A 21,893-nucleotide genomic window follows, 5' to 3' on the forward strand; every position below is an offset into this window, starting at 1 on the left:
CTCCCACATCTTTCGAGCAAAGTCGATGTCCAGCGGCCTCCTACACAAATCATCACACAAAGCAACCAAAATCCGTTGTTGATTTCAGAAAACGGCAGGGGGCTATCCGCAAATGTGCATTGTTGACCAGCTTAGCCAACGTGGCACCAATTGTCGCGTCATGATTATCTTTGGACCAAAACATCACATTCCCTGCAAATTTTAGACTAAAACATCACATTCACCTCCGCAGGAAGCAAAGCAACAAACGTAATCAGTGTGGGTCAGCAGTGAAGTCAGCCAACCACTTAATAAAAAAAGAAAAAAAGCAGTGAGGTCACCCTGCCGGCCTGGTGCGCGGCCTCGATAAGTAAATAGAGGCCCAACCAGAAGCCTCGTACCTTCCGCAGTCTGCACGAACAGGTTCGAAACAACTCGCAGTCAAAGCGTTCCGCTCTCCTCCGGTCGCTGCGCTGCCGTCGCCTTGTCCTCCTCCTCAGCTCACCTCCGTCGGCTGTTCTGGTTCCCAGCCCCAAACCCCCGGCCACCAGCAGCCTCGGCAGGATGGCTAGCCCGCAGTGCTGCGCGGACCCGCCGACGCTCAACCCCGCCGGCGGGGAGGGCAGGGTCGTCGACAGCCTCGGCGGGGTCACGGCATACGTCGCCGGCGTCCGAGAGTCCAACGCCGCCGTCGTCCTCATCTCCGACATCTTTGGTAACCCCCGCCCTCGACCAGAACCAAATGCTTCTCTGCTGGGGATGCTAGTAACGACCTGCTAACAGCGCTTCCCCTCTTCTGTTTGCACTTTGCAGGGTTTGAAGCGCCGATTCTGAGGTATACGTTTCTGTGCTGTGCTTCCTGATATTGCGACCTCTGTTTCGCGCTGATATCTGTAGGGTCAGTCGAGTGCGTTTGCTGTTGATTTTTCCGTTATCTTCCTGGTATCCGCACGAGGAGGACAAAGGATATTTGTATCGCAGTCACCGCATACAAGTTTCTCATTATTCAGTATTCACACATGCTCCCTCCATTTCTTTTTAGTTTGCATATAAAATTTGTTTGAAGTCAAACTTTGTAAAGTTTGACCAACTATGTAAGAAAAAAATATCAACATTCACAATATGATGCATCATGACATTAATTTTCATACTGTATAACTTTTGTATTGTAAGTGTTGATATTTTTAAGATAAATCTGGTCAAACTTTATGTAGTTTGACTTCAAACAAATTTTATACATAGAGTCAAAAGAAACAGATGGAGTGCTTTGGGAAAATGTACTATTGGAATGTCCGCACAATTTATGGCTGGAATTTTAGGCGGGCTGTTAATTTTTTGAATAGTTTTATTCCTGCAAAAAATATATATATTTTGAATAGTTTTTAGTGGCCTTCTGTTTTATGACGGACTATGCCCTCTACTTTACTTTATCGCAACCAGCGAGTGTCACCTATGAATTTCTGATGCAGTTTCTTTCCTCATGAAGGAAGATAGCCGATAAAGTTGCTTCATCGGGATATTTTGTTGTGGTGCCAGATTTCTTACATGGGGATCCATTTGTACCTGAAAATGCTGACAGACCAATACAAGTGTGGATCAAGGAACATCCCCTGGTTTGTTGTCTTCTGATTCCCTCAAACCCTGTTCCTTTTTTTTTTCTTGTAAATGTTCAGGTCACTTGCCTTAGTTTATGTTTAACGTATATGTTTCGGGAGCTTTCCAGTTTCCATTGCATGAGATTGCTGGCTTTGGTACTTTGATTCAGACAGTATTAACTAAGGTAACCAAGGGTGGGATGTGATAATAAAACCAATAGGTCCAAATCTAACAGCATGTATATGTCAGCTTGATATGACTTTGTAAGAATATATGTAGAATATTGGCTGATTGTTCACCTTCTCTTCCACCAATGTGGATACGCCCTACTAAGCGTGATATGGGTTTGAGTCTCCTCGCCTCCTAAGAATGGAATCGGGATGGAATCCCCCCTCCAACCCGTGGCGGCAGGATGAGGCAACAAGGGAGGGGGGAGGGGTGGTAGTGGTGTGGTGTTCTAGGGTTGTAGCCCCTGTGTCGCCTGAGGGTGAAGGCACACTTAATTTTTGACAATGGAGTTGATTTATCCATTTCTGAAGTTACTTCTAGCTGAAGGTGATGTGGCATTATGGTTTTTAATCTATCTAATATAAACGAATGAATTTTTACTTTATACAGGGAAAAGCATTTGAAGAGGCAAAACCTGTTATTGCTGCTCTAAAAGAACAAGGAGTGTCTACTGTTGGGGCTGCAGGTTATTGCTGGGGTGGTAAGCACTATTTTGTTTTGTTACATCTGAACCCAAAATTCTAAGGTTTAACCTGCTAAGCATTCTGCTCCTTCTCCCCACATATCAGCAAAGGTAGTTGCAGAGTTAGCGAAAGCTAATGAGATCCAGGCAGCTGTTATGTCGCACCCTTCTGCTGTTACTGTTGACGATATCAAAGGTAAAATCTCTCCCTTGAGAATTTAACATTGTTCCATTTGAAAGGCTTCAGATTCTTACACTATGACATGTGCTATATTTCAGAGGTGAAATGCCCCATCGCGGTACTTGGAGCTGAAAATGACAAAACATCCCCACCAGAATTGGTCAAACAGTTTGAGCAGGTTCTATCCTCTAACACAGGGGTAAGTTCTCATTTCGAGCAACCTTCAAGCCAACTATGATGTTGGCAAGGTATGGAATACGTAATATTGCTGAGGTTAAACTAAGTTGTCAAATTTGAAACTGCCCCAGTGCCAAGCTGTATCTGATTAGTAATACTGTTTGACTGTTCCAGCATAATGTGTTGCTACTTCCTCCCATTCTAATTAGCTTTTGACATCAGAGGAGCTATCAATCATCCCTTAATTAAGGGCAAACTAGCCTTTACACGCAATATTTTACTTTACGAGTCACTGGACCTAGCAGCATTTTATAGTACTAGTTTATCCATGTGAATGACCAGTTTCTTGGAAGTAAGAAGGTATTACCATATATTCACCAGAAAGTGTAGTATCATAAGAAAAAAAAAAGGAAGATTGATAAAAAGCAACCAAAAAGTACAGTAGAATGTCGGTAAATTGGAGACACACATTACGGTACGACATTGTTGCAGAACCGGAGCTTAAAATCTTTCATCCTGATATGGTCTTTATGAACCTACAGATTGCTCACTTTGTCAAGATTTTCCCTGGGGTTTCTCATGGATGGGCTGTGAGATACAAAAGTGAAGATGCAGGTGCTGTGAAGAGCGCCGAGGAAGCCCTGTCAGACATGATTGACTGGTTTAACAAGAACCTAAAGTGAACCTGAATTAGTGGTCCTTTTTTCGTAATAAGCCAGTGTCACTCTTCACCGGTCATCATTCAAAACATCCAGGGTTTATGCTATGGTCCTAGCTATAGGGCCTGTATCAATGGTCGTGCAGGTGTCTTTCATGTGCTAGTATACGTACATTGTGTGCTTGCTCATAGCAGTCTCTGCTTGTATTGAACACATTACTATAATATTATTGCAGTGAAATAAAATGTGATATTTGTAGTTTTGAGAGTTGGCCCACTTGTCTGTTTGTCTCTATATAATCTGTGTGGTGATTATTGTTCTCTCATTTTTCGTTATTATAAAATGATTGGCTCTGCTCACTCCAAAGCCGCACGCCGTCATCTCCAACACCTCCGGTAAGGCAACTGGTCGGTCTCCAACACCTGCAGCTTTCCAGACACTGGTGCCTATAGAGTATGTATACCGAGTAACGGGGACCATTTTGTCTTTGCAGCGTTCGACGTGCCGAAACTGAGGTACACTGAATTTATTTTCTCGTGAGAGTTGCCCTTTGCATCTCCTTCAACATGGAGCAACTGCTTAATTTTGTCAATGGTGTGATTCTGCATGTAGAAACGGTGACCTTCGGTCACTGCATCCTGACGACCATACAACCATGCTGTGGATGGTGTTAATGAAACATATTTCTTATGAGAAGGAAAGGGAGCTGGAATTACAGAATGGCGATCTTCTGTTTGTAGTTTTCGGTTCAAATTTGTCTCCCTTGTCTGCTTCATACCTTCATATTTGTTCAACTTAATAGGACATTTACATTTGCTTGCATACATATCAGCAAAAGAACGGAATGCGTAAGTAAATTTTGAACATAATGAAAGAAATGCTGACCTCGTTAATCTCCATGCTGGAAAACTAGATCGGGAATGATCTACAACTGTGCTTCTATGCTCTTTTCTCTTTATGGAAGCTTATTTATCTTAAGCTAGTGCTATCCTTCATTCATGGGATTGCCACTAATGCTTAAATGTCTATCTAACGGAGGAAGATAGCGGACGAGGTTGCTTTGTCTGGTTACTTTGATGTAGTGCCAGATTCCCTGCATGGGGATCTATACCAGCCCAACAATCATAACAATCCTGGAATGTTGATACAGGCACATAGTTCATTTTGTTGTCTCTGGATATCGTCCTTTCTTATGTTGTTTTTGGGGAGCGTCTCGATGCGACTGCTCCTGATCCGTCCCCGTCTTCGTCTGCCTTAGCTTCCACTACTCCCCCCGCATCAACACCATGGTCGAAGACGCCGCCGCCAAGAAGAAGGCCACGGATGACGCCGAGGCTGCTGCCGCCGCCACCGTGTTGGCCTGGCCAACCGAAGGGTATGAACTGTTCATCCCTCGTTTACTCGTACATGTGCTAGCCGTATATATGTTGTTTATAGATGTTTCAGTTCTATGTACTGTACGTGCTCACATGCTTAAGTTTCGGTATGAGATGCTTACTCGTGGATTAGATTAGTCGGAAAGTTACTAATATTTTCAACAATACATACTACTTATTTGTGTCGAATTACAGGATCATGCTTAGAAACTTTATGCTCATGGTTTACTTTCGTAAGATTTGAAGAACATAGATTTCCTATCTTTTTGGTAATCAAGATCACAGAGTCCTGCGGAAGCCGCACTACTATTAAGAAGCTCTAGTGCCGGGGCTGTAAGATATTATTGGGGTCGAGCATGTCATGTTTCACGTGCTGCCACTAAAAACAAGTTAAATGCGTTTAATTAACCTAAATAATAAATATCACACGTGTGGCACGAAGCACTCCAGCTCCGAGGTTTCTTATAATTAAAGTTATCATCCGAAAAGAAAAAAAAAGAAAACTAAAACCTGCCATCTGAAAACAAGTTGTCATGCTTGACAACTAAAGTTGCCATCCTTACTTCACTAAACTTGTCATAAAAACGTTCAAAGTTCTCATGTATTTGTGCCACACGTGTGACACTTATCAGGGTCATGAATTAAAGGCAACTCTTGGAGCCAGCTGACTGATAACTAAGGTGCACATCGACATGTGGCCATGGGATCCGAGTTGATCAGGAGGCACACAATACATCTCTCCTCACACATCCATGTAGTCACAGTCACAGGGAAAAAAAACGTTTGGTATGGATTGCGACAAGGCTTGTGTTGCACTGGCTGAATGCAACATGAACCTTGTTGCAAAGAAAGGGATTTGCGGATCTAGTTTGTAGTCGCGGAAATAAAATCCTGTGGGGATTACAACAAGGTTTGTGTTGTGAAGCCGTAAGCGCAACATGAACCTTTGTTGCAAAGAAAGGAATTTGAGGATCTAATTTGCAGTCGTGGGAAAAAAATTATTCGTCCGTGACTACAACTAGTCTCGTGTTTCAAAGCACTAAGCGCAATACAAACTCTGTTGCAAAGAAGTGGATTTGAGGATTTAGTTGCAGCCGTAGAAAAAAACCGTTAGATGGGGATTGGAACAAGGACCGTGTTGTAAAGCGCCAAGCGCAACATGAAGCTTGCTGCAAAGGCCCAAGGGCTCATGATGAGAGATCGGACGGCTGTCCACGACTCCATCCAACGGCTTCCCGCGCGGTAGATCTTCTAGGACGTGCAGCGTCCCCCTTGATTTCGTTTTGATTTTTCACCTGATACGTCTTGACTAAACATAGAAATTGAGAAAGTGGACATAAAATAGACCCAAAATAAAGCAAGCGGGTTGGGCCGTCGTGGGAAATGTCACTGCGGCAGGTAGACGGTAGACCCGCGACAAGAAAGCATCTGACTCTGACGATGAAGGAAGCATCACATCAAACGGAATCACCCAACAAACCCCCGCCTCGACGCCAGCAGGTTCGAAACAAATACATGCCCACCAAGGCATTCGCTTCGCGGCCAGTCTCCCACGCCCAACTACTCGCAGCCTCGCCGCCAGGAGACAAGCGTGAGTGAGGATGGCGAGCCCGCAGTGCTGCGCGAACCCGCCGGCGCTGAACCCCGCCGGCGGGGAGGGCAGGGTCGTCGGCGACGACTTCAACGGGATCGCGGCGTAGGTCGCTGGCTCCGCCGAGTCCAAGGCCGCAGTCATCCTCATCTTGGATATCTTCGGTAATACGTACCCCCCTCGACCAGAGCTCCCAAATGCTCCTCTCCTCTGCTTGGCTTATTAACGGTTAACTAACAGCGCTTGGCCTTTCCCTTGCAGGGTTTGGAGCGCCGAATCTGAGGTATACATTTACCTGTACTCTCGGCAAATGGTAGATCACTGGAGTGTTCTTCACACGATTTGCGGCTGGGATTTTAGCACTCTTGTTAAATTTGAATATACTAGGCTTTACCGCCTTTTTTATCCTTTTATTGTTATGATGGGCAACGACAATTTACCGCAACCAAGCAACACTGTCCCACCAGTGAACGGATTCTGATTGCCTCAAAAAAGAAAAGGGGATCTGATGAAATTTCTTACCTCAGGAAGGAAGATAGCTGATAAAGTCGCTTCGTCAGGATACTTGGTTGTGGTGCCAGATTTCTTACATGGGAAGCCATATTCACACGAAAACGCTGATAGACCATTTCCAGCGTGGATAAAGGATCATGCCCCGGTTTGTTGTCCCCTGATTCCGTGCAACCTATTCCTTTTATTTTTGCAAACGTTCAGGACTTCAGGCCACCTGATTTCAGTTTATGTTTGAGGTATATATGTCGTGTAATCATACCCGTTTACATCGCATGACATTGCTGGCCTCCTTAGTACTTCCATTACACAGTGTTAGCTAAAGTGCACGGGGGAAATTAACCCCGCGTCGTCCTCCTGGGCGGCACGGCGACCCGCAGCCGCGCCGCCGGGAGGCCCTACTCCGCCAGCTCCCGCATCGCCGCCACCAGAGGGCTGGCAGGCGAAGCCGTGCCTGGCCCCGGGATGGTGGCGGCGGGGCGGACTCATTCCCGTCTTGGTGCTGAGAGCCCCTCCCCTCCTCGAGATCTCATAGTGGCATGGCTCAGGGGGCCCTCTCCGGCGGTTGCGCCCAGTCTGGCGAATGGCGGCATCCTCGTCGTCTTCCTCATCGCGGCCCTGCTCACCCTTCCCCTACCCCTCCCTTGATCCCATCTGTGTCACGGGCAAAGGGCTAGAGCGGTGGTGGCCTTCGAGTGCCTTAAGGCCTAGTCGGTCTCGAGTTGCTGGCCTCGGCTAGATCTAGCCCATGTTGGTGGCGGTGCCGTGCGGTGCTGGAGACCGGTCGTCCACCTGGACCGGTCGTCGGGATGACGCGAGCGTCATGAGGTGTTGACGGCGGCCCGTAGGGTCCTTGCGCTGGGCATGTGGGGCTGCGGCGACGTGCTGGCCTTCCGCGTGTGCAGTGCCGGGTGACGGCGCTGTGATCTTCAATTGGTGGTGATGATCCAGATCCGATCGACCAGATGGTGGTGGCTATAGATTGTTCTGCAGCAACTTCCTATGGATCCACGATAGCGGAGGTCATCAAAAAGACTTCGGGAGGTTTAGCTCTCGATCCAATGGATGACTTCAGTGGTGGAATGCAAATTATGAATGACGACTTGACGCAAAGGGATGGCTGTGAGGTGGCGACGGTCCAATTGTAGCTGTCGGGATTGCGGAAAAGCGGTGGCGACAACACTTGTGTGACTTGGATGGTGATGCTGCGTGCACCCGGTCTCGAGCACCTGGGCGAAAGCCTAGGTCAGACCCGAGTGGTTATGCCTGGCAATGGTGATGTTTCTTTTACGTTGTTACCTTGTTGGATGCATTGCTTGGATACGCTTGGAGTGATACTTCAGGGTGAAAACTTAGATTCTGGCCTTTGTGGTTGGATCCGGTGACAGCGGCACTTGAGTGTCGCTCCTTTCCTGAAGGCGTTGCTGTTGAAGATCCTCATCATCAATGTGGTGTCAATGGTTGGTGCGGATATGGTCTCAGTTTTAGTTTGTCGATCATTGATCTGATCATTATGGGGCTTTTTTTTTCATTTTCCTCGCCTATGCATAGCTTTTGGTCTTATGACTTTGCTAGCTGTTGGTGTGTTTCTGCGTATGTGTTGGGTTGGCTATGTGCATCCTAGTTATGCAGAGGCCGTGTGTGTGCTCATTATGTTATGTATCCTCTTGATGCTTCATTTTGAGCCAATAAAATCCACCCTTTGTCAAAAAAAAGTTAAAGTAAACCAAGGGCGGGGAATGATGATAAAGCAATAGACCCAAGCCTAACAACATTTGGCAGCTTGAGATGACTTGTATGATATTTTCATGTTCAGATTCTCCAAAGTGGAGAAGCTCTCTTGTCTTGGCCGGTCAGATGGCTAAATTGGATCCTCGCAAAAAAAGATGGCTAAATTGGAGATGTTACACTTAACATGTCGGGTAATGAGCCTCCTCACCTCATTGGAATAAAATCCGGTGGGGATCCTCCCATCGGTCCCATTTTGATTCATCTTCTGTCAAAATGTATAGTATGTTTATTTCTGATGTTAATCCATCTAGCATAAACGAACAAATTGTTCCTTTCTGTAGGAAAAGGAATTTGAAGAGGCAAAACGAATTGTTGCCGCGCTAAAGGAGCAAGGAGCGTCTAGTCACTAAAAAAAATACACTTCCATGATGATACGTGTTTGTCATAGTAGGTCGCGTTTTCTGTCATGCATGTACATCCATGACAAATTTATGACAAAATCAAGATAGTCATACTTGTATTGTCGTAGAAGTGTTCCATGACATTACCAAAATTATCATCACGAAAGTGTCCACTTTCATGACGATAAATCGCGCGTCACAGAAGTGCTTTCGTCAAGGGTGACCGACACGTGGCATCCATCGTAACGGAACGCCGTTAAGCTATCGGGTCGAATTTTGGACCCAGTAACCCGTTAACAGCCACGACCAATGCAGATTTTCCACGTGTAAAATTCTCATTGGGTGACGGATCCATGCGTCAGCTCTGCATTGGCACATGTGCCACTCATCCAACGATCGAGATGGGCCTATGATATGTTGACATGTGGACCAACCCAAAAGTGGCCTTCAAAGTTTAAATGGGCGGGGCCAATCGAAGGCCCATAAGATTTAGCGGGCCATAATGGACCGACCCAGCTAAAGGCCCACAAAATTTAGCGGACCATAATGGGCCGGACCAGCTAAAGGCCCACAAAATTTAGCGGGCCATAATGGGCCGGCCCAGCTAAAGGCCCACATGAATTTGCAGACCATAATGGACCGGCCCAGCAGAAGGCCCACAAGATTTTGCGGACCACAATGTGCTGGCCCAGCTAAAGGCCCACAAGATTCTGCAGACCATAATGGGCTGGCCCAGCTAAAGGCCCAACATTCTCTGTCAAATCGGCCCGTCAACGGCCTGTCCTAAACTTGTCATCAACGCGGCCCATGGTCACTTCTGGCCCATTAACTGTCCGCTAAGTAATTGGGCCGAATTACGGCCCGGTGTATTTTCGGCCTGTTAAAGGTCCGGCTTCATTTGGGCCCATTTACAGGCCATCAAAACTTTCAGCCCATAAACGACCGTGAAGGATTTTGGTCATATTCGGCCATGTCTGACATTCGGCCTGTTAGAGGCCCACAATAGATTTGCGCCACTTTCGGCCTGTTGTCATTTCCGGCCTGTTAACGCCGGACGTAAAACCATGGGCCATATGTGGCCCAACATCATATCGGGCCCATTAATGGCCCATATAAAAATGACGATAATCTAGCCCGACCGAAGTTCCGGCCCGTTGAAGGCCCGTGTATTAGGTCGGCGCATTTACAGCCCGTCCGAATTTCGGCCTGTCAAAGATCCGCATCGTAAATGAGCCACCATTTCGGCCTGCTAAGTCTAGTGGGTTATTTGGCACAATCAGGGCCCTCACTTTCGGTCTATTAAAGGCCCATGTTTTTTATGGGCTCGAGATATTTACACCTGTAAACGGCCTAATTTTACTGAGGGCCCAACTTATGTTTAGGCCTGTTAAAGGCCCACTATGGGCACAAGCCTACCAGAAAAATATGAAAGCTTATGCTGATTTAGACCCAGATATTTTTAGTGGGCTACATGCCAATTTCGGCTCGTAATCGTTTTTAGCCCAATTGGAATGGGCCCGATGAATGTTGGCATGTTGGGCTGCTACGAAGCTTCCGGCCGAATACATTATTAAGATAAACCTACACTATACAAAAATAGCGTCGTAATTACTGCAGCCTATGGCAGCATCATAAATGTTGTATCACAACAAAATAAATTCCAACCATACAACAAAAGGCCTATTGGCATAAAGTTTACAGTCCTTCCAGATAAAAGCACCATCAGATGTATAGAAGCACAGATCATTTGACTTGAGTGCTAATATTTCAGGCTGTAGAATCTGATGGAGCAGCACGATCTCCACCTTTTTCCGCCATTGCTCTTGAACAACGAAGCGAATGTCTAATAGTCTGGTTTCAAAACCATTCATATCTTGACGACATTTCTCAACCACTATTCTTGTTTCCGAAACAACGTCCATTAGGGATTGGACTTGTGTATGGAGCACAGATATATCACTCTGTCTAGCAGGAAGATTTTGTTCAGAAGGTGATTTGGACGAGGTTACCTTGACAACCAACCCAGAATTACGCAGGAAGGTGCTTTTTTGCACTGTTAGTGGAGAGATACTGACGCACTGCAGCAAGAGGTGACATTGTGCCTGTAGTAGCCTCGTCACCTTTAGGTGGTTGTGGCTGTTCAATCATTTGTTCCATAGCTTCCTGAAAGTTTGAACTTGTAGATTAGTGTACCAGATAATTTACTAATGAGAATAAAACAAACAAAGTAGGTTAAACATTTATACATAACTTATTTTGGTGAACTACTGTAATACATTAGCATGTATTGTAGTTCCAACTACATAATAAAATCACTTTCGGAACATATGTCCATGTAGCATGCCTACTGTATTGTCTATTTCCTCACATTCGTTGACATCTAAGGATAAAGAGACATGGTTTAAAGTACGATGAACATAGTATGACATCATCCATATCATGGGCAAACAGATATAAAACAAACAGTCTATTTTATCATTGTGTGCGCACGTGAACATAACAACTAGATTACAGATCAAGACCAAAAGAATATCCTTCATCTCTTTTAAACCATGTAAGGTGAAATGATACGTTAAGACAACTGTGTATAAAAGTGAACAGAGTAACTGACATTGGATACAAACCAAGTACTTAAATGAACACATCGCAGTACCAATCAGTTCAAGGCAGGAGGAGTAAGGACTTACAACAGCGGCTTGAACTGGTGTGCTCATGCCCTTCATCTTGCTGGTGTGGCAATCCTTGAAGATTTGCACTGCATTCGGTTCAGGTTCTTTTTGGTCCGCACGGTCTTTCCTCTGTATTTGAAACAAGTCAATATAGATACGATAATATGGCACACAAAAAAGAAGGAAGTAGCAGCTATTTACAAGAGCCTCGCAGTGTGCAATATGGCTACGAGATCCTGCTGTCTATTGGAATTTCACTTTAGAATTGTTGGTTTTGTTCTTCAAATAGTTAGCCTAGAACAAGATACACTTGTAAGGCACATACATAAATACAAGTTCAATATATGGTCTGATCAAATACATATAGCCTACCTTATACTTTGGATCAGACCAGTGTTTAACGAGGGCTGTCCAGTCTTCATCTGTAATATATTCCATTGGAGATGTTTGGGCGATTTCATTGTTAGCCTTGCCTTCAAAGTGAGATTTTCTAAGGTGGTACCGATATTGTGGAAGAGCAGATTGAAAAACATGAGTGCATGCTTGTTTACTTGCATCATCTTTTGGATCCAACTTGAACCTTATCTGTTGAAAAAAGAATGTGAGTCTTATTAGGAGGAAGCTAGAAAGTATGGGACAGAGCAAGACAATATTACTAATTGCGATGAATAACATTACTTACGGATAAATGGTCAAGGAAGGTGTTAAACTGGGTATTGTCTTTCTCATTCCTGTACTGGATCCACGTTGGAAGGATACGTGCATAACACCTAACGGCAATGGCTGCCTCTGATACTAACTTGGCCGACTTTGTAGCATCACGTGGCCTTTTTAAACCTGCCTCAAAATGGATCTCCATTCTTCCTCCTTTAGATTTTGTTAATCTGTCAAGCATTATCCCTGATGTCTGTTTCCGCTTGCGCCGTGGTGCTAGTTCAACAACGAATATGGAAAGTGTTAGTGTACATCAAACTGTGAGAGTGCATATAAAGGAGCATGCAACTGCAACTTGACTCGGTCAGGTACCGTCTTGGTGTTGATGCTCATGAGGTTCATCTGATCTTGCCAAGTATTGTTGTGTCAGCAGTGCTTCAAAAGTAGTGTTAGGTGTGAAGGCATCTTGGGAACTGGCCAGTTCCGGAGCAAACGAACGAGTAACTAGTTGAGATGCTGGTATAGTTGAAGCGGATGCTGCAGCTGGTGGAGCAGGTGATACTGTGTTTGTAGATTTAGCCGGTGGACTTGGACCTTCTACTGCACTATAAGTACCATCATAATCTCGACAACAGATCCTTTTCCGTTTCACCCGACGAGTAACAGCACTCCCTACTATATTATTTTCCTTGGTCTTTTTTGACTTTGCCATGTCAAGCTGTACCCACAACATAAAAGAATAAAATCACTCTTCAGAACTCATTGATGCATGATACAGACAAGAAATACTTTGATGTAAGACAACCGTGTGAGGATGGAATATGTAAGAAAAACAGGACAACATGACATATTCACAGCTACGATGTGCAAACTAAGCAGAAGGATTTTCAATAAAATAGAAGTAATGCAAACTAGACACCATATGAAAGATGCAACCAATATTACTCTGCCAAGTTAAAAGTGTCTTGTCATAAGTGGCAATTCGAAAAATTAGAAATAGTACAACATATAAATCAATGCAAGATGCAACCACTATCAAACTGCCATGTTAAAAGCGTCCAATCATGAGTGACTGATGCGGGATACACAACAGTAGTACTTTGATGTAAGAACATGGTATGATAGATAGATGCAGTGTATTCTAGACACAAAAAGCCATGTCATATGCACATGTATAACGTATAAACTCAGCAGGTGCAATTTAATCAAAATAGAAGAAATACAAGCTAGACAACATATGCAACATGAAACCAATTATCACACTGTCAACTTAGAGCAAGCACCTGCAATGGTGGAGTATGGGAGATGAACTCATCATGTAGACTTGAGACTTCAACTTCATTAGCAGTAGCAGTGGCAAATCTAGAGAGTCTCTATTTGCGTCGGTGTGGAGGACCACCAACATCCCCTAACTTACTCTTTTCCTTCCTATTTTCTGATATTGCCTTATAAAGTCAAAACCACAAGAAGATGAATAAAATTAGCTCTGCATAACTGGTTGATGCATGATACAGACGAACACTACTTTGATGTAAGGCAAGCGCAGGATAGGAGGATGGAATATATACAAAAAAGACAGCGTTTCATATTCACACGTACGATAGGAGGATGGAATATGTAAGAAAAAACAATAAGCGGAAGGCATTTCAACAAAATTAGAAGAAATGAAAGCTAGGCACCATATGAACACGCAACCAATATCACTCTATCAGGTAAAAAGTGTCTCGTTGTAAGTGCCATTTCAAGAAATTAGAAGCAGTACAAGCTAGAAGACAATGCAAGATGCAATCTACATCACAATCCCAAGTTAAATGTGTCTTATGGGTAAGTGATCATTGCAGGTGTAAGTTGTAAGCTACACAGATGCAATTCAACATAATCAGAAGTAATACAAACTAGACATCATACGGAAAATGCAACCACATATAACAGTTCCAAGTAAGAGCAAGCACCTGTGATGGTGAAGTAGGGGAGATGTGCTCATCATGTACACATATGTTCTAGAAACAGGAACACGTGTCATATTCACAGGCATTATGTGTAAAGTAAGCAGATGCAATTCAAGTTAGAAGCAATACAAGCTAGACATCATACGCAACATGCAACCACATATAATAGTGCCAAGTTAGAGCAAGCACCTGTGATGGTGGAGTAGGGGAGATGTGCTCATCATCTACACAGCTACGTTGACTGTCCAGCCTTGTGTTGTCTTGCGAATCTTGTTGGGAGGATGGCGGGATAGAATCTATAGAGACCCCCTGTTTGAGTTGCTCCGAAGGACCACCGTCATCCACTGTTGGACTAATTTCCTTCAGCTGTAATGATTTTGCATTGTGAAGTCAAACCGATAAGAAAAAGGAATAAAATTCGCTCTTCAGAACTCATTCATGCATGATACTGACGAACACTACTCGGATGAAAGGCGAACACATGATGCGAGGATGGAATATGTATGAAAAACAGGATGGTGTGACATATTCACACCTATGATGTGGTAACTAAGCAGAAGGCATTTCAACAAATTAGAAGCACTGCAAGCTAGGCACCATATGAAAGATGCAACCAATATCACCCTGCCAAGTTCAAACTGTATGGCATTTCAACAAATTAGAAGCAGTACATACTAGAAATCATATGCAAGACACAGCCAATATCACAGTGGCGACTTAAAGGTGCCTTATCATAAGTGACTGATGCGGGATATGCAAGAATAGTAGTCTGATGTAGAAACAGGAACACATGTCATATTCACATGCATTATGTGTAAAGTAAGCAGATGCAATTCAACAAAGTTAGAAGCAATACAAGCTAGACATCATACGCAACATGCAACCACATATAATAGTGCCAAGTTAGAGCAAGCACCTGTGATGGTGGAGTAGGGGAGATGTGCTCATCATCTACACAGCTACATTGACTGTCTAGCCTTGCGTTGTCTTGTGAATCTTGTTGGGAGGATGGCGGAGTAGAATCTGTAGAGAACCTCCATTTCAGTTGCTCAGAAGCACCACCATCATCCAATGCCTTGCCAATTTCCTTCAGCTTTATTGATTTTGCATTGTGAGGTCATACCGACAAGAAAAAGGAATATCATTCGCTCTTCAGAACTCATTCATGCATGATATAGACGAACACTACTATGATGAAAGGCAAAGTCATGATACGAGGATGGAATATGTACAAAAAAATGGACAGCTTGACATATTCACACCTATGATGTGGTAACTAAGCAGAAGGCACTTCAAAAAATTAGAAACACTGCAAGACACCATATAGAAGGTGCAATCAATATCACTCTGCCAAGTTAAAACTGTCTTGTCATAGGTGGCGTTCATCAAACTAGAAGCAATACATGCTAGAAATCATATTACGAAAAAGGGTTTCCCCATGCTTTATATTATAAAGCATATCACCAAGCATCCAACACAACAGTTTCAAGTACAAAAAGTCATAGAATCATGCTAGAAATCATATTCAAGACGCAAACCAATATCACACTGCCAACTTAAAGGTGTCCCATCATAAGTGACTGATGCAAGATACACAAGAAGAGTAGTTTCATGTAAGAACATGGTGTGATAGACAGATATAGTATGTACCAAAAACAGGAAAGCGTGTCACATTCACATGTATCATGTGTAAGCTAAGCAGATGCAGTTTACACTAATTAGGAGCAATACGAGCTAGACACCATGTGCAACATGCAACCAGATATCACACTGCCAAGTTAGAGCAAGCACCTTGGATGGTGGAGTAGGGGAGCGGAGACTTGGACCTTGTAACGCACTATCAGTACAAGGAGAATCGGTACAGATGCTCCGTTTACGTTGCTGCAGAGGACCACCATCATTGCCTTCCTTACTCTTTTCCTTCCTCTTTCTTGATTTTGCCTTGTCAAGTCAAACCCACAAGAAAAAGGAATAAAATTTGCTCTTCAGAACTCATTGATGCATGATACTGACGAACACTACTTTCATGTAAGGCAGCCGCATGATAGGACGATTGGATTATGTATGAAAAACAGGACGGCGTGACATATTGACATGTATGATGTATAAAGTGTAAACTAAGCACAAGGTGCTTGAACTTGTTAGAATCGATGCAAGCTAGAAACCATATGAAAGATGAAACCAATATCACTCTGCCAAATTAAAAGGATGCCCTAACAAATGTATTTGACCAAATTAGAAGCAATACATGGCAACATGCTAGAAATAATATGCAATATGCAACGAATAAAGGTGACTCGTCGTAAGTGATTGATGCAGGATACAGAAGAGAGGTAGTTTCATGTAAGAACAAGGTTAACACATAGATGCAGTGTGTACCAAAAATAGGAAGGCATGTCATATTCACAGGTATAGTGTGTAAACTAAGCAGATGTAATTTACCCTAATTAGAGGCATTACAAGCTAGACACCGTATGCAACATGCCACCACATATCACACTACGAAGTTAGAGCAAGCACCTATGATGGTGGTGTAGGGGAAGTGCGGTCTTCAGGTACAGAGCTACGTTCAATATATTCATTTAGGCTTGCTGTTTCTTGAGAATCATGTGGAGAGGATGAAATTGCATTCTTCATAAGAGTATTATGTCTCATATTAACCCACGCGCGTGACTGTCTCATCATAAGCGATAGATGCAGGATACACAAGAACAGTAGTTTGATGTAAGAACATGGTGTGATAGGCAGATGTAGTATGTACCAAAAACAGGAAGGCGTGTCATATTGACATGTATAATGTGTAAGCTAAGGAGATGCAATTTAACAAATTAGGAGCATTGATGAGGGATACACAAGAAAATAGTTTGATGTAAGAACATGGTTAATAGAAAGACATAGTATGTACCAAAAATAGGAAGGCATGTCATATTCACACGTATAATGTGTTAACTAAGCAGATGCAATTAATCCTAATTAGAAGCATTACAAGGTAGACACCATATGCAACATGCAACCACATATCACACTGCCAAGTAAGAGAAAGCACCTGCGATGGTGGTGTGGGGGAATTGCGGTGATCAACTAGAGAGCTATGTTGACTATCTTCATTTAGCCTTGTTGTTTCTTGAGAATCATGTGGGGAGGATGACACTGCACTCTTTAAATGAGTAGGGCGTCTCACAGTAACCCACCCGGGTGACTGTCTCATCATAAGTGATTGACGAGGGATAAAAGAGCAATAGTTTGATGTACAAACATGGTTAATAGACATATGTAGTATGTATCAAAAACAGGAAGGCATGTCATTATGAAAGGTATAATGTGTAAAGTAAGCAGATGCAATTTAACCAAATTGGAAGCAATACAAGCTAGACACCATATGCAACATGCAACCACATTTGACAACGCGAAGTTAAAGCAAGCACCTGGGATGGTTGTGTGTGACAATTAAGATCATCAACTGCAGAGCTACGTTTACTGTCTCCAACTACCGACACTGCACCCATTAGAGCACTGAAACGCTTAGTGCTTATCTTTGAATTACACTGGGGCGACTTCTATCTTTTCTTTTCTGCATTCATCAACACTGCGTCAGAGTCTGAAATACCCATGCATAAAAAAACAATAGTGTGAGTATGGGTGAAGTGTGTGCACAATTAGTACAGTGTAAAGGTAGCAGATAGCAGGTCGGTGAGAAATAAATGACGGGAGACATATGATAGCTCTACAACATGCATGGCACACTAAATTACTACAGGATTATATGAAAATAACAGTCGACTGAAAGCAAATAGGTCAGTCCATATTTTCTGCATCGTCCGATGTACAAAGAACGGGCATATCGCCTTCATCTACCTCCAGCCAGTCAGTGTTGACGATCTTCCTCGAAACGCCAGCGACCACCGGCCCAGTATTCCTCCCCTGCCTGCGCCCTCCCCTCGACCTCACAGCACCGCCGTGCTTGGCACAGCCCCCCGGCCATCCATTCAAGCCCCACCGACCTCCAGATCAGGCGCAAGCAGCTCCTGCGCCCCCACACCCCTATGATAGACACCGATGCGCCGCTTCCCCAGGAAACAGGCGGACTAGGTGCTCCGCGCGCCTAAGCGAGTGCTGCTTCTTTTAATTGCGGTTCGACTGACCCTGAATTGAAATCCAGGCGGGCTACTGACCTCTAGCAAAGGTGAAATAGTAAAAGAGAGGAAACCTTGTGCATTTAGTATCACGAAGAAGATGCAGTAAGAAACTCTCAACTAGTTTCTTTCGTGGGATGAATACGGTGTGAGCGGAGACGTAAGATTTGCACGAATAAGGGAAGAGGGGTACCTCTTTCTGCTGGCAGTGTTGTGTCCTCCTTCTGTTTTTCTGACGATCTTCTTGTTGTTCATCGGAAACCAGAAGTTATGGAGGACGGTGCAGCCTTGGACGAACCCATGGCCAAGTTGTTGAGTGTGGTGCGATGGCCTTCTGTCGGCGGCGGGGAAGCAGATCCGAGGCAGCGAACAATAGCGTAGCGGGAACAACTCCGGTGCGGTGGACGGTTGCGACAGTGGAGCCGCAGCAATGAGGCATAGGACGGCGTTGTCGGAGTGGTTCTGGTACGGCGCACGTCGGCGTCGGCGTCGTGGAGGCAGCTCTGCCTCAACTTCAGCTGCTAAGTCCTTGAGGGCGTTGCGGTTGCGGTTGCATTGGACGATGACATCGGGGTACCGGCTCCGGCGTGATGGAGGAGGGCGTCGGTGGATTGGCCGCTATGGGGTGGAGGACGGAGGAGGCTCGGGTTTCACGGTTGGTGGAGAGGGCGTTTTCACGCCCACGGAGTATGAATGGGGAAATGGAGGGAGGCGGGGAACTAAGGGGGAACAATGTTTCGGTTTGAGACGCGCTTGTTTGAAATTTGGGGAAAGTTACAAACTTTGCCCCCATCTAAAATTTCGGACATATTGCGGGTTGGGGGTAGGACAGTCATGTCAGGTGTCCCAAATGTGGGCGGGATAGATTTCGGCCGAGCGCATGGGTGTTTAGGCGCCCACGGCGTATGAATGCTTTTCGGAGGCGGTTGAGACTGGCGTCTTGGTGAAGTTACAAACCTACCCCGGTTTAGACCTTTGTACATCGGGCCGATAGGCTACACGGGCCAGAGTCAGGACAGTAATTTCCTACCACCAAACATTAGTCTTGCGTGGTTTCGGGTGACCATAGGCCTATTTGGCGCTTCGTTCAATATTTGGGAGCAGAAGCATTAACGTTTTCGGTTCTCTTGAATTGAACTTTCAGGATTTGTCAAACTTCACAGATCTTTACTCTTGAAAATCCTAAAGCTACGATTATTTTGGAATGGAGTGGGTACATTTGAATATACATTGTACACGAGTATATATTAAAAAATATGCAACTTACCTCAGTTCATGCATGGTTCCAGATATAATCTCCTTGTTGCAAAAAATAAAAAGTTAGATATGCGTATGAATATATATAGCATGTTCAAACTCACAACAAAGATTGATGCCCCCTTTTACATCTGATTTACAAATGCCATTATCTCGGGTTCAAATAGATGAATGCACTTCCTATGAATTCAAATCTTCAAAAACCCCTTTATGTTGAATTTGACATATATTCTATTACGTAGCTAGCAATTTGGAATGTATCCATGCAAGTGACAAATGTATAAAGTGCTTCACACTAACAACATGGAGTGCATTAATTAATGTTTATATATGAATTGCAAATGTATCCATTGCCTATATTTCAAACTGCTCTCACTCTATGGATCGATGATATGAAATAAACACATGCACATGCTAGAATTCAATAGAGTATGGGCGTCTGATAGACCGATTTTCGTCCATACGCAATTTGCAAAATTCATGATCTCATCCAAAAATAATAATGCCATTTATATTTTAATTTAATGCATAGAACCGCCTTTTACACGTAGATGCACTATGCCTCGCCCCGTTCTCACAAACGCGTTATATATCTCTCTAAATAACGCATAAGTGCACACACTTTATATGCATCAGCATTTCTCTTTCACACATTCTCACAATCTCTCTTAGGGTGTCGAGGTGTCTCACGCACATGCTCTCTCTGTTGCTCTCTCTCTCTCTCTTTCTGACTACTATGTACCACTCTTTCACTAATCTCAGTTGGAAAACACTATTTCTCTCGCATGCATATATACACACGCATGGTCTCTACTAGCCCTCTATACGGACATATATGTGCCTACGTGTTTCCCACACGCACATTATCTTTAGGCCTCTCTCGCACACCCCCCCCCCCGACACACCTCTCTCTTAGTAGTTCGCAGATATGATTTCATCATATCATTCGGTAGGATATCCCTGGCTGTTAGGCTGGATGGTAATACGAGGCAAAGTTTTACCCTAGTTCGAATCGGACCCTTGCAGTTGAGGAAAGAGCCTACTCCTGGTACTGTATATTAGTGATAGGGGTGTGTACAAAGTACACGTGAATACAAGGCATTGTGCGTGTGTGTATACTATCGACAAACTAGCCCCCAAGCTTGTATAACATACTAAGGGCCTAGGGTTACAAATCATATATAGTCGTCTTATCACCAGTGGGGATAGAGTCCTCCGCGACTCTGGTAGCTTCGTGTTGTACACCGAGTCCTCCACATGGGTCTTCATATAACACGTCTCGGTCCAACCTATATGTGGCGCAGGATGGAACCGACCCATGAGTCTTCATGTTGACCCACCACAACTAGAAATGATGTGCCCACCACACCACACACGCAATCGACCACTAAGAAAATAAGCATATACAATAGTATAATGGTATCTAGCTCACGATACGTCTCCATATTTTGTTGATGACACTGATGGACTTTGCATTTGATGCGTGCTCCGTATTTTGTTGACGACACTTACGGTCATTGTATTTGAAGCGAAAGCACGATATGGTCACTGGACTTCAAAATAAGCTCATCACGGTCACCACATACATTTTGTCGTGCTAACCAACATGTGGTTGGATGGTTAGGAGGACAGTCGTTTCTCGAGCACACCAAGGTTAAAGTCCCGGTGCTCGCATTTATCTTGTGTTAATTTCAGTATTTTCTGGCGATGCACGTTCAGTGGGAGGAGACGTTCCACTCGACTATGAGGCACCTATGGTGACTTCCTAAAATCTCAAGATCATATATGCTGGCCCACTCTCTCGAAGGTGCTCATAGGGGTAGGGTTCGCGTGTGTGTGCTTACAGCGGTGAGTGCTTGCGCGTATATATGAGCCCTTGCGTCTGTACCGTGTTAAACAAATACATGTCATGATTATACGGTCACTGGCTCACCCTACAACTCCGTATTTTGTTGATGACACAATCAATTGACCAGTCAAACATTCCACGCTGCGCAACTAGTGTTGCACCATCGGGGCGCGTAACCATGGGGCCCACCTGTCAGCCCGTATATGAAAGAAAGAAATGGTAGTTTGAGTCTGTACTGTGTTAATAAAATAGGAGTACATTTTAGGGTGATCATGCATACGGTCACTGGCTCACCATACAGCTCCGTAATTTGTTGATAACACGATCAATTGACCAGTCAAACGGTCCACATTCAGCAGCGCACATTACCATAGGGCCCACCCGTCAGCGCGTATATGAAGGACAGAAATGGTCATAAATTAGTGGTCGGTGGGTATTCGAAGTCGTGAGACCTCTGGTTGGCAGTCACCGGCGGTTGGAGGGGGGGCGT

At 44.3% G+C, this 21,893-nt stretch overlaps 1 protein-coding gene and 1 pseudogene across 1 annotated transcript; both read left to right on the plus strand.

Annotated features, from left to right (window-relative positions):
- The first annotated feature begins 389 nt into the window (after positions 1-389).
- LOC119342420 (endo-1,3;1,4-beta-D-glucanase-like) lies at positions 390-3,548 on the plus strand. The gene is made up of 7 exons (XM_037614096.1): positions 390-694; positions 793-814; positions 1,466-1,592; positions 2,194-2,284; positions 2,373-2,462; positions 2,546-2,646; positions 3,167-3,548. The coding sequence occupies exons 1-7, from the start codon at positions 544-546 to the stop codon at positions 3,305-3,307; spliced, it is 723 nt and encodes a 240-aa protein (XP_037469993.1). The 5' UTR covers positions 390-543; the 3' UTR covers positions 3,308-3,548.
- Positions 3,549-6,260: 2,712 nt separating this feature from the next.
- The window catches only part of LOC119307146, an 81,831-nt pseudogene continuing 66,198 nt past the window's right edge, over positions 6,261-21,893 (plus strand).

This window comes from Triticum dicoccoides, chromosome 1B, assembly GCF_002162155.2.
Source record: "Triticum dicoccoides isolate Atlit2015 ecotype Zavitan chromosome 1B, WEW_v2.0, whole genome shotgun sequence".
Classification (NCBI taxonomy): domain Eukaryota; kingdom Viridiplantae; phylum Streptophyta; class Magnoliopsida; order Poales; family Poaceae; genus Triticum; species Triticum dicoccoides.